This window comes from Aspergillus chevalieri, chromosome 3 (genome assembly GCF_016861735.1).
Source record: "Aspergillus chevalieri M1 DNA, chromosome 3, nearly complete sequence".
Classification (NCBI taxonomy): domain Eukaryota; kingdom Fungi; phylum Ascomycota; class Eurotiomycetes; order Eurotiales; family Aspergillaceae; genus Aspergillus; species Aspergillus chevalieri.
In genome coordinates this window covers 3,576,665-3,590,615 of record NC_057364.1, presented here as the reverse complement: position 1 = coordinate 3,590,615, position 13,951 = coordinate 3,576,665, and the positions used below count along the sequence as shown (strand labels likewise).

General features: G+C 52.3%; 5 protein-coding genes across 5 annotated transcripts; 1 reads left to right on the top strand and 4 right to left on the bottom strand.

The window, feature by feature from the left end:
* Window positions 1–601: 601 nt before the first annotated feature.
* On the bottom strand, window positions 602–5,577 carry SIN3 (transcriptional regulator SIN3; the record flags this gene model as incomplete). Its single annotated transcript, XM_043277944.1, has 5 exons — window positions 602–1,381; window positions 1,433–4,024; window positions 4,078–4,759; window positions 4,814–4,914; window positions 5,107–5,577. 5 exons carry the CDS (start codon window positions 5,575–5,577, stop codon window positions 602–604), a joined length of 4,626 nt encoding a protein of 1,541 aa, XP_043135772.1.
* A 1,569-nt stretch (window positions 5,578–7,146) lies between these two features.
* CDC55 (protein phosphatase 2A regulatory subunit CDC55) lies at window positions 7,147–8,893 on the bottom strand (the record flags this gene model as incomplete). The annotated part of the gene is made up of 6 exons (XM_043277943.1): window positions 7,147–7,170; window positions 7,221–7,786; window positions 7,841–8,489; window positions 8,540–8,637; window positions 8,705–8,745; window positions 8,850–8,893. The coding sequence occupies 6 exons, from the start codon at window positions 8,891–8,893 to the stop codon at window positions 7,147–7,149; spliced, it is 1,422 nt and encodes a 473-aa protein (XP_043135771.1).
* Window positions 8,894–9,217: 324 nt separating this feature from the next.
* On the bottom strand, window positions 9,218–9,839 carry ACHE_31235S (uncharacterized protein; the record flags this gene model as incomplete). The annotated part of the gene is made up of 2 exons (XM_043277941.1): window positions 9,218–9,310; window positions 9,648–9,839. 2 exons carry the CDS (start codon window positions 9,837–9,839, stop codon window positions 9,218–9,220), a joined length of 285 nt encoding a protein of 94 aa, XP_043135770.1.
* A 644-nt stretch (window positions 9,840–10,483) lies between these two features.
* On the top strand, window positions 10,484–11,635 carry ACHE_31234A (uncharacterized protein; the record flags this gene model as incomplete). The annotated part of the gene is made up of 1 exon (XM_043277940.1): window positions 10,484–11,635. One exon carries the CDS (start codon window positions 10,484–10,486, stop codon window positions 11,633–11,635), a length of 1,152 nt encoding a protein of 383 aa, XP_043135769.1.
* Window positions 11,636–11,868: 233 nt separating this feature from the next.
* On the bottom strand, window positions 11,869–13,932 carry osm1 (putative fumarate reductase Osm1; the record flags this gene model as incomplete). The annotated part of the gene is made up of 4 exons (XM_043277939.1): window positions 11,869–13,438; window positions 13,491–13,728; window positions 13,778–13,846; window positions 13,893–13,932. 4 exons carry the CDS (start codon window positions 13,930–13,932, stop codon window positions 11,869–11,871), a joined length of 1,917 nt encoding a protein of 638 aa, XP_043135768.1.
* Window positions 13,933–13,951: the final 19 nt, after the last annotated feature.

Sequence of the window (13,951 nt, the reverse complement as noted above, 5' to 3'; positions counted from 1 at the left end):
TTAGATATCAGGGAAAACGTGTAAAACCATCCCAAAAACCCGAATTGCACAATTTTTTCCGTTTTTATTGAACCCGATAACACGGAGTTCTAAGTACACATACTATCGGCGAGCCGAGCCATGTCCGAGCTGTTTCGGGCTGTATCGGCTAAGCAGCCATCGGCCACACGGAGCTTTCGAGTTTCGCAGCATTTCCTGTTGATTTGCAGTCGATCGATCTGCTACAATTCCGGGGCAATGGAAAGGAGAAATGGAACACTTCCATCCTTAGCAGTACTAGTCTTAGTCAATCACCCTAAAGTACATAGTAAAAATAAAAATATGACCGGTCCACTCCTGTCCTCTAAATACACCAAGTCCGAAGCATAGCATAGCATAGGATATCCCCGGAATCTGACCTGGAGAATACCCAGATCGGACAGTTCACCCGTATTTGCAAGCAATTGAAGACGAAAAGAAACAATTCCCCCCCGAAAAAAAAAAGAAAAGAAAGCAAAAGAAAAACATAATGCCAACAGCCATGAAAACGTAGAACCGAATATGAAATCGATTATATTATTCATTCATTCACAAATAAAAAAAGGAAACCCCCAATTCACGATCATGCCTCTTTCGACTCGGATGGCGCTGGTTCCGCTGCGTCTACCATTTCCGTATCTTCCGGTTCTGCCGGTTTCTCTGTGTCTGTATTGCCGTCTTCCGGAGGGGCGTCTGCAGCTGTAGCCTTCGTGGCCTCTGTAGTGGCACCCGCACCCGCCTCCGCATTAGCGGCGGCGTCGGCGTCAGCGTCAGTACCAGCGCCAGGACCATTGTCAGCGTTGGCATCTTCTCCATCCCCAGTCCCTTCCCCAGCCTCAGCCTCAGGACCGCTCGGTTCAGGCTCGGAACCCCTGATCCATGACCGGAAGCGCTGATTAGACTCGTCCACTTCGTCCTTGCTGAGTCCATGCGCCCAGACCGGGTTATTAATAAACTTTTCCACAAAGCGGTCCTTGCGGCGCTCCTTGACAGCCGCGTCTTCCTTGGCTGCCTCTTCGGCGGTCTCCTCTGTCGGGCCTGTGGGACGCCAGCTCCATTCGCAACTGCCGGGCTCGTACAGAAGATGATAGCTGTTTGCGCAGATCCGGATGATCAGACCATCTTGGTGCTCGAGAGGCCGGTAGTAGCGGTTGTACTCGTCTTCTTGGTCGAGTTTGGTTGGCAAGTTCCGTTTTAAGAAAGGCATGCGCATCTGGGAGAACGGGACGCCTTCTGTCGGGTCGCGCATGGTATATGCGGAGACGTAGTAAGACCAGCGCGCTTCCTGGCTTAGCTCTTCATTCTGTAATGTCGCGTCCTCTGGCGTCAAGAGTTGTACCATAGTCTTCTTAGATGTGGGATGCTAATCTGGTCAGCAAGATGTCCCTCAATTCCGAGAGCAAGGAAAACTTACGTAGGTAATCCGATAAACATCCCCATCCTTAATCAACTTCTCCACTTGTTTCCGGTACTGAATTTCCTGGTTGTGCGTAGTCTCCTCACGATCCCGCTCCTTAAAGAAGATGTTGATAATATCCGAGCTGCGATCCTTCGAATCACCGTTGAAAATCGCACCAGCAAACTTGGCAATACCAGCAAACATCTTCTCCAAGTTGTACAGCTGGTAGCCACCGCGAAGGTAGAACCGACGAAGAGTCTCCTCGAGATGGCTGTTCTCCAGATCACCCTTGATGACCTCTTCACACATCCGCACAATCTGCTGGTAGAAGTTGGACTTGGGATCTGTGTCGTAGAAGAAATCCCCAGGCACCTTGTCCAGAAGACCCAGTTCAGTCGCCGGCTTGCCCATTGCAGCGCGACGTACGCCCTCATGCGCGTCCTTTTCTTGCAATTTGATGCGCAGCAGTCGCGAATAAAGAATCTCGAACGTCCGGAAGAAGCAGTAGATGTTTCCGTTGGCGTACAGGTGATAGGTCTTCTTCTTGTAGTTCTCGTTGAGCGTGTACTCCCGCTGCAGGTTGAAGTTGCCCTGGCCAGGGTGCTCCATCCACTTGAGTTCCGTCACGTCAACAGGCTGAGTCGGGTCCGGAGGAGCCACAGAAGGAACCAAAACAGCATCTGGCGTGCCAGCACGGCTACCCGCGCGGCTTCCAGGAGCACTGTTGCCGCCTTTCTCGCTTCGGTTGCCCTTCTCACCGCGGCGCTCCAAGACATCACGGAGTAGATCCATCTTCTTGCTAGTCGCCGTCTTGCGACTACGGTTCGAAGAGGTCTCCTCAGCTGCAAGACTTTCATCATCACCCTCTTCAGCTGTAGAGCTCCCACTCGACGCTTCGTTCATGTACGCATGGAAGCTCTCACGGTCCATACCGAAGAAGATAGGAATGATATCCTTGATGAACGCGATCACCTTCTGAGGATCAGCTCCGAAGCCCGCAGAGTTCCGATCGATAAAAACGATCAACAAGTAGGTAGCATCGATCAGGACAGCCGGGTCGTCGAACGTGTACTCAAACTGGTGCGCAGGGACATGGTAACCACTCTTTCGCAAATTCCGGCTTTCTTCGAACTTGCCCTGGATTTCACTCTGGATGTGTTTGGCGACGAAAAGCTTCTTGTCGACAGCCTTGCTAGCAATAGCCTGGTGGTCCAAGCTCCGCCAGTAGGCCTTTTGTGTTTGTTCCCGCCAGACCTTGTCCCATTCGCGCTGGCTAGCTTTCCACTCCTCGCACTTCTGCTTCATACGAAACAGAACAATTGGGAGAACATGACACGGCCGTTCGAACATCTCACGAATAATCCTGTCTCCACGCTGTCGATCATACACCTTCTTGATCACACGCTGATAGATAGCCTCACTCTGGCCACCCAAGCCCCGCGGAAGCTTAAACGCCGCTCTTTCTGCTTCAGACATCACCAAGAATTGCTGAACGATAGGCTCAATGAGTTGGATTGTACGAGTGCATGCCTCGATGTGGTGGTCGTAATCGTGTCGGTCCTCTTCAATCCGGTGAAGTGCATCTTCAAACTGGTTCTTGCGATGGGCCACGAAACCAGAATCTTCAGACGCCCATGTAGGGTGGGACGCCCATTCATCGTTGAGGACGCTGTAGCAGAGCTGGTCGCGACCACTACATGGCTTTTGCCGCTCGCGCTTGGGCAGCAGACGATAGCTGGGACCGAGAGAGCGGCAGTGGGAAAGGTTGACGATTCCAGGCGACTGCTTGGGCTTGATCTCAATGATCTTATCCTCAGGCTCTTCAACGTGCATGAAGCGCTTGAACCAAGCAAACAACTCCGGATGCGAGCCAATGTAGCCAGCTGCTCTCTTGACAAGAACTTGTCTGTCGATTAGATCTGTCGAATAGAGATTGCAGAGCTTGAGAAACTCGCTAAACGTCGACTTGTTTCCAATGTACTTCTTTACACGATCAAAGAAAGCAAATTCCTCTTGCGTAGGCGTCAGAGAATTCGAAGGCGGGATTGGTTCTGGAAGCGCGGGAATGAGGGTAGGCGAAACGGAAGGGGCGTCAGCTTGCGAGGGCTTAGGATGATGAACTCTGGCTCTCTTATTCGCGTTGCCAACCTGAAGAGCCTGTGGTCGGCCCTGCGGATCACCCATGCGGGCAGCTTCAGACGCAGGTGGCCCCGAAAGAGACCCCAATGTAGACGAAGGAGCGCCAGGACCAGGTCGTTTCTTACCATTTTTGGCAGAGTCCTTCACGTTGAACTGGCCAAGAGGTGGCATCTTGACGTCCCGGTTGGGAGTCTGGGAAGGCAGGCCGCCAGCACTGGGGTAGCCAGGCTCGCCGCGAACATTGCTCGTTTGCACCGCCTCCTCGGCCTGGCGTGCAGCCGCTTGCTGCTTGGCGTGTGCTGCAGACTCTGGCAGGAATTGTTTGAAATCCTCCAGCAGATCGGGAGCAGTGTTGAAAAGCTGGGTCACCTGAGCGTAAACGTCTTGGATAGGCTTCGACTCGCGTTGGTATGTTTGTAGTATCTCGAGGAACTGCTTGTAGATCTCAGGCGCGTTGGAGAAACGGTTCTTTATCGTAGTTAGTGCTTCAATGCCTTGAACAATAGGAGAGTAATGCTAACCTTTATCTTGTTAACATAGCTAATTGCATGGTTAAACTCAACGGGTCCACGCTTGTTCAAATCAGCCTGAGATCCCTGCAGCATACCAGACCCCACGCCAGCCAGGCTATTCATCGGTTGATTCAATGCCTGACCTGCTGGCGAAATCTGCATCATAGATGGACGTCCCAAACCAGCCGAAGCGGCAGAAGCAGCACCCTGGAGTTGGGACACACCACGCTGGTCCTGCTGGTGAGCCATAGCCGCAGCGCCCGCTGCCGCCTGTTGTTCTTGCTGGGTCGGGTACTCATAAGAACTTTCGTGAGTCTGGCCTTGGCCGTGCTGTTGTCCAAACATGCCTGGTGCCATCATGCGAGAGCCAGGCGAGTAACCGCCTTGCTGGGGCTGGTGCTGGGGCTGTTGCCAGCTGGCTCGTGATTGGTCGTAGAATTCAGCGCGACCATGGGGACCCATGCCACCAGATGGACCCATGTCCGCCGCGGCATCCATGGACGCGCGCGGGCGAGTCATGCTTAGTGTGTTTGTACCCGACGGAGTGGTGACCCTAATGGCGTCAGGGTTGTCCTCTGTTCCGCATTCGATACGATACCCAGGAGGCAGGAAGGTATTGAAGCCCTGGATAAGAGCGGGGTGGCCGTTGAACAAGGTCGAAACACGTTGAATCACACCAGGCGTGTCAATACTTTTAAAAAAGTTAGAAAAGCTTCACTCTCTTCGCCGTATGCTGGATGCTTACGCTTGGCTCTTGAAATCTTTCATTATATCAAGGAATCGGTTGTACACATCGGCCTGGTCAACGAACCGAACCTTGACCTGATCCAGATAGCTGAGGGCGTCCTGATAAATTGAAGTCAGCATGACAGCACCATAATGTATACAATTGTCGATGTTTGCGACCACAACAAGCAAATCCCGAAGCGGTGACAAACGGATCTGCGACAAGCGCAAATGACGCGATCGATCTATCACCCACCGCCACGTGGACTCTGGCACCGACATCAACACCATACAAAACTAGGATATACTCACATTCAGAATCGGCTGCTGGCCCTGAGTCAGAGCAGCAACATTTCCGGGGATCTGCGGACCAGATCCACCAAATCCCAACATAGGCTGTCCCGGCGGAGCAGCGGGATGCTGCATGAAAGAACCAGGTGTCCCTTCTCCATGCCGAACCTGCGAGCCAAATAGCCCACCAGGGCCACCAGACTGCATAGCACCCTGCGGACCATTCGGAGGGTTCAGGTTCGACAGCAGCCCATTATGGATCGAAGTCGGTGGTTTATTGGCCACAGGCTGGTGCAGCGGAATCGACCCAGTATGACTCTGAACGGGATGATGTTGTTGTTGCTCGCGCTGACGTTCAATCTGTTCGCGCTCGCGCTCGCGCTGCTCACGCTCTCGGTGAATTTCCTCCTGGCGCTGGCGCTCGATCAATTCCCGTTCTCTCGAGTCGCGTTCGCGTTCCCGATTGATGGATTGGGGCGAGGGGTGCTGCATCGCCTGTCCGATGCCCGGCAACGAGTGGCCGGCATTATGCGAAGGAGCAGGAGGGTGTTGGCCGAAGGCCGGGGGTGGGTGTGGGCCGGAATGGCTCTGGCTCAACTCCGCCAGTCCGGGGAGGGAGTGTCCGGTCGCCTGACCGGGGTGGTAGGAACCTGGAAACCAAGGGGACCACAAGTCAGCCAACACTATTCCACAAACATAACTTTTATCAACGGTATAAGGTAGAAAAGAAACGAGAGGGACTAACCAGCAGGAGGCGGCAAAACGGGCCCGGCGGGCTGGGAGGATGGGCCTTGCTGGGGCGGGGGGTTTTGGCTATTCAAGAACAAAGTCAGAGTCATCCAAAAGAGACAGCAAATCATATAGACATACCCAAACGATCCCAAGGGTCGGTGCTGTTGATTCATCTGGTGATCCATGCTAGAGTGTGAAGGCGGTCCGCCGGCAGGATGCCAATTATCGTTCCCAGAGGAGTTCATGATCTCTGCATGAACACAAGCCTCAAGGACTTTTCAGAGCCAAAGGCTGATATATAACTCGAAATACACGGGTCACAAAGGGTAAGAAATGAAGGTACAAGCAGTATGTTGGGGTTCAGAGCAAGCCTGCTAATCGTTTCGCACTCTGGGGGTCTGCTCTCCAAAAGTCATTTCACAACCACATCACGATACTGTAATACAAGGAAAACAAATCAAAGAAAAGAAACAAGATCCGAACGCACACGTCCAGACCAAGAGACAGGTGAAAAACCAAGCAGACAAAAAGAGTAGTGAGCAGGAAACCCGGGCTGGCAATGATGGTTTGCGCGCGATCGATCACTGTCAGAGTGAAGGCGGAGAGGCTTTCAGCAGCACTAACCCCTTTCCAGCCCTAGTATCCGGGCCCTCGGTGCCACGCTTTTCCGGCGGTGTGCTTGTGTCACGCTTTTTTCTGCCCGTCCTGTCCGGCGCATTGTCATTGGCCAGTTGGGCAGCGACGTCATCGACTGTACAAGAGATTGCTCTGTAGAATAACGCCTCATATATTCATTATCTACCATCATATAACACTAAGTAGGTTACCTAAATTGACTCAATTGGGGTCTTTATATAACCCGCATCTAAGTAATCGCAATGACGGTCCTTTCCCCGCATCGCCGACTTCAACAGTAGACGGGCTGTAGTCGGTTATAGCGAATACAAGCCATCAAACCAAATCAAAAACAAGCGGGCAAAAGAAACCATGCGCGAGCTAGGTTCTTTCTCTATCAAACTCTCTCCAACGCCTCCAAGCAAGAACAAAAATCCCCCAGCATCCGCCCAAGAAAACGGATAGAGATGAGGTCGATATAGGATCAGTGTGTAAGATGGACGATAAGGGGAAAGGAGAAAAAGGGTAGATGATAGAAAAAAAAAAGAAATAGTACACATCGTCTCCGGATAGATAACGATGTATCGAAATTGAACTGGTTGAATTTTTTGGATTTTGGTGGTTGCTTCTCCTGCTATTAATCACGTTTTCCTTTAAATCATATCCTGCCCTCGTTATATGCCATGATGAATGTACGGTCACGCCTGCCCACGTCTACAGCGCAGAAAAGACGAAGAGCTAATCATATTAGTTGAGATGCAATTGACAAGACGGGAAAGAAAACTCACGTTGTTCGTAGCAGCAATGGCAATGCTGTCTTCGTACGGATGCCAGCTCATGTGAAGGATCTTCTTGTTGAAATCAATCTGATCCGCATCGGTCTCCTTCCTCATCCGGCTGCCGGGACCAACAGGGCTACCCGATCTGGACCCGTTCTTTTTCCCGTTGGCGCCCCGGTTCATAGGTGTGGGCACGCCAACCTTCTTCGCCTTGAACGCAGACTTGTCGGCCTGCAACACAATCTCGGTGTCTTTGTTCTGGTCGGTAGGGTAGATCATGAAGTTGTTGTTGTAGCTTCCGGTCATGACGTTCTCCGCATCGCCCGAGAAGACGACCTCGAATTTATCGAAGATACTGTCGTTTTCGTACGTGTCGCACAGACGCGGCCGGAGGTGTTCGTGGATAGGAATGGTCTTCACCGGTTGCCTTTCCATGTTGACATCCCAAACCTTAACCGTCAGATAATCTCGGGAAACAATGTATCGGCCGTCATTCGAGAAGCGGACATCGGAGATTGACGAGATAATTTCGGAGAAGAATGAGCGGGACGAGGCGTCTTCCTCTTGTTCAAATACTGCAATCATGTTAGTTTAGTTTGGCGCAATTAGACAACTCATGGAAAACGTACGCTTAGAGTGCTCATCACACAATGCCCGCTGGCGCATATCCGCCAACTTGATCGTTCCCTTCGAGCTAGCATACATAAACCAGTTACAACTGGTAGGGTGGAATTCGGCCGCGGTGATAACTTCGGTGAGTTCTTCCATGTTGGCCGGCTTGATATCGACAATGTTGAAACTCTGGTCCTGGATGTTGAGGTTCCAGAGGTTAATCCGGAGATCATCGCTGCTTATGAAGGTCTCTCCGTCACTGTTGACGGAGATGCTGTTGATGTGGTATGCATGGGCGTTTGCATATGTCCTCCGCGGTACGGCGGCGACAACGGTATCGTGGTGTGTCATCCGGGGAAGCTTCAGTGATGACGAGTCTTTGAACGGTATACGAGGTGGGCGAGGCGCCCCTCCACCAGACACAGCGCCCGCGGGCGTGAGTTCATTCGACAGGTTGTTCTCGGCGACGACCTTGAGCGACTTATCGAAGACCTTCCATAGCTTAATGGTTTTGTCATTTGTCGAAAGGAGATAGTGGGAAGCATTTTGCCGTCTGCACCACTTGATCTTGTTGATCTTCTCTTCGATTTCTAACGATTTGAGGTAGTCGAACTCGGGCTCGTGCGATTGAAACTCGGTGTGGAACTTATATTCGCAGGTTTTTTTCTAACCAGTCGTTAGGATGGGGCCTGAGATGCAAGTCAAAGGGTCGCTACCGTTTCATTTCTTTCAAACAGCACCACTCTTCCACCCTTATCTCCCGTGGCCAGATAGTTACCGGTATGATCAAATTCGACGGTTGAGATAATGTCCGCTAGGGGAGATCGTTAGTTCATCCTGGATGTCGATTGGCAAAGAATGAAACCCAGTTGACAACCAACCTTCTGTGATATCTTCCACATCACCCTTATCACCAAAGCATCTGATATACCATCAGCATTCCAGCACGAGGCATATGTCAAGGTGGGGCATGATTGTCAGCTCCCACCGCTACTGCGGGAATCCCGACGCTCGACATCGACTTACTGTGTGAACTTCCAAGTAGGCGAATTCGGGTCTCTGTCTACCATCTTCGATACCACCCTTTACTGGGGTGATAGGCACAAGGATATAGTTGAGGAAATCACACAGAGCGAAACCGGAACAAGACACCGACGGGCACGGGGGGGTAGCTTCTGGGAGCTATAATGCGACCGCTGCAGGAATCAAGCGGTGAAGGCCGAAGAGGGTAATGGATTTTTTCGAATTATTTTTCTCGTAAAACTTTTTTTTTTGTCGGGATTTCGCCTCCTGATCGAAAACGAGGGAGGTGAGGGTGGATGTGTTGGGCGAGTCAAGGCGATCACGAATGACGGCGACCGGTATTTCTCGAGTGGAGATAGAGTGGGAATCGGTCAAGGGAGGGGGGGGAAGGAGAGATTCTGGACAAGAGGAACGAGAGGAAGATGAGGACAAGGAGGACCGCGAGAACGTAAAGAGACGAGGCTCTGTGTGAAGACAAGGAATGTCAGTGGTCTCTGCAAGACTTCAACGGGTTCGTTGCGTGTATCGTGGAAAGGGCCTCAATGAGGAGGGGAAATTTTTTCGTGGCCGTGCGAGTGACGATAGATAACAGATGTAGATAGGCAGAAACACAAGTAAACACAGACTGGGAATGAAATATAGATCCAAGCAGAGACAGCAGACCCTCGATTGTGGGAGACGATGAGCCAGAGTGTACAAGGGAAGGAGGCTCTGAGTTGTTTGTTGGCCAGCGGATGAGAGAATGGGGCACAGGTGAGGAAATGCAGGAATCCAGCATAGAAGAGAGATGCAATAACTTACCAATGACCAAGACACACAAAATGGATGAAGTTGTGGTAAAAAGAGAAGCGAGAGGGAGAGGGAGGAAAGAGAGGTGGGATGGAGATGCGGTGCGGTGGTGGTGATTGTGGTGAGCTGGTGGTGGGGAGCGTTAGCAGTCGGGCTGACATCAACTACATGCTCCAATGCTACATGCGAGAGCATGTCTCCCATGCTTGGTACGGGGTACACCAGAAACGTGAATTTGTATTTAATAACTGAGTATACAATGCAATTAGCATGTTCAGCAGCTACCATCACCTACATGTACCACCATGTACTCCATGCCTCCGTACCGCTGGCATCGATATATATATATATATATGACAACACCCGAATCCACTCAGCATACCCCGGATTGCATCTAACAATTCAATTGAGCTATTTCTGTACAGCCACCTAGGTCCCTATGCTCACATGGAGCAATCCATGATACATTTGTGGATGTCCACCGCCTCGCTACCGTCTGTAACAAGTGCCTCCAGTTTCCCGATTAGGATAACGTGATACTATTCCTAGCTTAGTTATTTCCTATGATATATTCACGTCACTCGCAAATGTACACTATCTCCGGAATCCGAAATAGCACTTACCAGGGATAATTTCTGAAATTACTATATCGACATCGCTCTATATCCAACAACCCCAGACTTTCACATGGTTCCATCTCCCTTGGGCCGAAACAATCCGACCATAAAACCGTTCCCCAGTTCCTAGAGCCTGGCTATGATATAACTACGACTTTAACCCTTTCATATATATTCCACAGCCCTTTTCTCACACATTTCGCTATCCAGTGATTTCAATTACCCGATATAATGTCCGACAACTCCCCGCCTCAACCGCCTCCGCCATCATCGAGCTCCAACACCACTTCCAACAACACCAACGACCCGTCCACAAATCAGACCACTTCTTGCTCTCTCAACGCAAACAACACCCATAATGAGGGCATGACATCCCGCCTCCAAAGCTCCGCCACAACCCTCGCCCAAAACCTCTTCACGTCTTCCCCAGCCGACATAGCCAGAAACCTCCAACCGGGTGGTAGCAGCAGCACCAAAGCCGCTCCGCCGTCAGCAGCAGCGTCAGCAGCGCAGGCGTTCCATGGGGAAAGGGCTGCACCGGGGAGTTCGTCTGCGAGTGGGGTAGAGGGGAGTCGGGGTGTTGGGGGGAGTTTTAGGAGCACGACAGAAACAGTGGCGGAGCAGGATGGGTTGATGGAGGAGGGGTTTGGATTTCAGAATGGAAATGCGTATCAGGATGGGGTGTTAGAATCGAGTGTGCCTTTCTACGAACAAGATGCGGATATAAAAGGGAAGGGAAAGAGCAAAGCACCAGACCAAGACCACCAACCCTTTGAAAACACCTGGAACTCCATTACAACAACAACAACCACCACTCAACCATCCCAAGCCGCACACGCGCACGCACACGCCAACCCCCAAGACGGCTCCGAAGTCCTCACCCTCCTAACATCCCCCTCCTTCAACCCTGACTTCCCCGACCCCACCACCACAACAACCACATCCAACCCAGACTCAACCCTCATCCCTAACGACCTCTCCGACCCAACCCCCTTCCCCCTCTCCGCCCAAGAAATCCAAATCCTCGAGTCCTTCCGCCGAACCCTCAGTCCAGACCCTACTCACGGACAAAACCAGCAGCGCATAAACACCGCAAGTCTAATCCCCGAAATCGACAACTTCCTGTCCACCGTGCCACTGCAGACGCAAAATGATGCTACTGCGCTGCGCGATGCGGTGTTGACAGGGTTGCCGGGGGCGGAGGAGTGGGTTAGTGTTGAGGAGAGGTATCAGGATGAGGTGTGGGGGTTTTTGAAGCCGGTGTTGGAGAATGCGAGGAGGGAGATGGAGGAGAGGGGTGAACAGGAGGGTAGGAAAGGGGAGGGGGAGGATGGGCCGGCTGTGGCAAGGTTAAAGATGATTTTGAGGCATATGAGGGCGTAACTGGACTGGACTGTGTTGAATAGGGTATGGCGGACTACGTGTGTACTACTATGTTGAGAATTGTATGATATGTTGGAATTAAGATCATGATACTTTACAGAATCCATTCATAACAAGACATACATGCATAACCAAAGCTAACAAATCGAAAAGAATAGAAAAGGGGTATGTCAAACAGCACCATGCTCAGAGAATATTATACCAGATTTTGTTCCTTTTTTCCTTAGTATTCCTTAGAACTCCAGGCTAGGAGTCTGGCCCTGAACGCGGCCAATGACAATATGCCCAGCGTACTTAGGAACAACTTCATCATCGTGCAACATGGCGAACTCCTCAGTAGCATCGCGACCCATGAAATTGAACAGAGCATTGGCTCCACCAGGGTGCTCATCGAGCCAGTTGGTCACGTCCAGCACGCAGCCCTTGACGACGATCCAGAGGTCGTCCTTCTTGTTGTGCTTGGCAACCTCCTCCATCGTAAACTCCTTCTCGGGGACTTCGAATGGCTTGGGGGCCGTGGGCTTGGAGGCCTGCTGGGCGGCAGCGGCGGCGTTGGCTGGCGATGCGCTGGCAGTAGCAGCGGCAACCTCGGGGGTAGCGCCAGAGCCAACCGGTGCACCGCCGGCGCCAGAGGCACCAGCAGCGCCGCTCCATTCAATGGCGATCTTGCCGGGGGTGGCGGGGTCGATGTGCAGAGAGATCTGGCCCAGACGGTTCTGGGCGGTCGAGGCGCCACCACTGATCAGCTTCTTGAACAGGTGCTGGCTGGCGCTGTCGCCAGCCACACGACCGTAGACAACACAGCCCAGCAGAGAAGAACCACCCAGACGGTTGGCACCATGGACACCACCAGCAAGCTCACCGCAGGCGTAGAGACCCTCGAAGGGGGCGTGCTCCGAGTTGAGGACCTGGGCGTGCTCGTTGATCTCGATACCACCCATGGTGAAGTGAAGGACAGGCTCCATGAGAGCGACGTGGAAGGTGTCGTCGACGCTGAAGGGGCCGTTGTGGAAGAAACGCTTGTTCCAGGGGTCCTTCTTCTTGCCATCAGCGATGGCGTTGTAGTCATCGAAAGTCTTCTGCAGCTTCTGAGGACCGCAGCCGATTTCCTTGGCCAGCTCCTGGCCGGTCATCTTCCGCATCAAACCACGGCCAGCGTAGTGACGGGTGTGGAAGTCCAGGACGTTGGAGGCCTTGCTGTTAAGGATGAGACGGATGGGCCACTTGTTCTTCTCCTTCTCCTTCCACATCTGGCCCGAGACGTAGTCACGGTGGCCCAGCTCGTCAGAGAACCGGTCACCGTCCGAGTTGAGCAGGAGACCACCCTCACCACGGAGGGCTTCAGCAGCCAAGAACTTGAACTTGGCCTGGGGGTCCTTGGGGTCGACAAGACCAGTGGGGTGGACCTGGACCTTGTCCATATCAATGCCGTTGGCACCGATCTCCATCAGCATCTTCTGACCGTCACCGGTAGCGTGAGTACCGTTGGTACTGGACAGAGCAAAGGTATCTGGGCGGTGTTCCTGCAGGAGGGACTTGTTGCCAAAGTCGGCGGCATAACCACCAGTGGCAAGAACGACAACACCATCTGCGACTTGCGACTCGCCGTTCAATTCGTATGTAACACCAGTGACGAGGTTACCCTCCTTGTTAACGTTGGTAACACGGGCCTTCTTCACGATCTGGACGCGGTCGGGCTCCTGCTCGCTAAGCTCCTCCAATCGCTGCATAAGGGCATATGTGATGGCCATTCCGGGGAACTTAGCATCGTGGCCACGATGTGTCCGGGGCTGGGAGTGGCCACTTCAACTCGTTAGCTATGTACATTTTCGGCCGAGATGGATTGTAGACATACCCAAGACGCGAAACAAGGGTAAGATCGAGGTTGAAGACATCCTGGAGCCACTCAACGGCAGCAGCAGACTTGTATGTGAGGACCTTGATCAATTCGGGACGGGCCTTGTCCCTTGCGGATTTGAGGGTGTCTTCGTAGAAGGTCTTGACGCTGTCCTGAATACCGAGGTCGGTCTGAGTGCGGGTGAGGGCGCCGTTGATACCGGAGGTAGCCTTGGTCGAGTTACCACCAAAGAAAGCTGACAAGTCAGCGCATTGTCCCAAGTCCTAGGATATGAATTGTCTTACCTTGCTTATCGAGAACGAGGACGTTTCCACCGTTAAGATAGACGGTGTGGGCGGCACTGAGACCGGACACTGCGATGGTCAGCAACGTATGATTTTGCGAAGAGAGGTCACGTACATCCACCACCGACAACGATGACTCTTGGGGGAGCTGCCATTGTGAATGATTAGGTATAT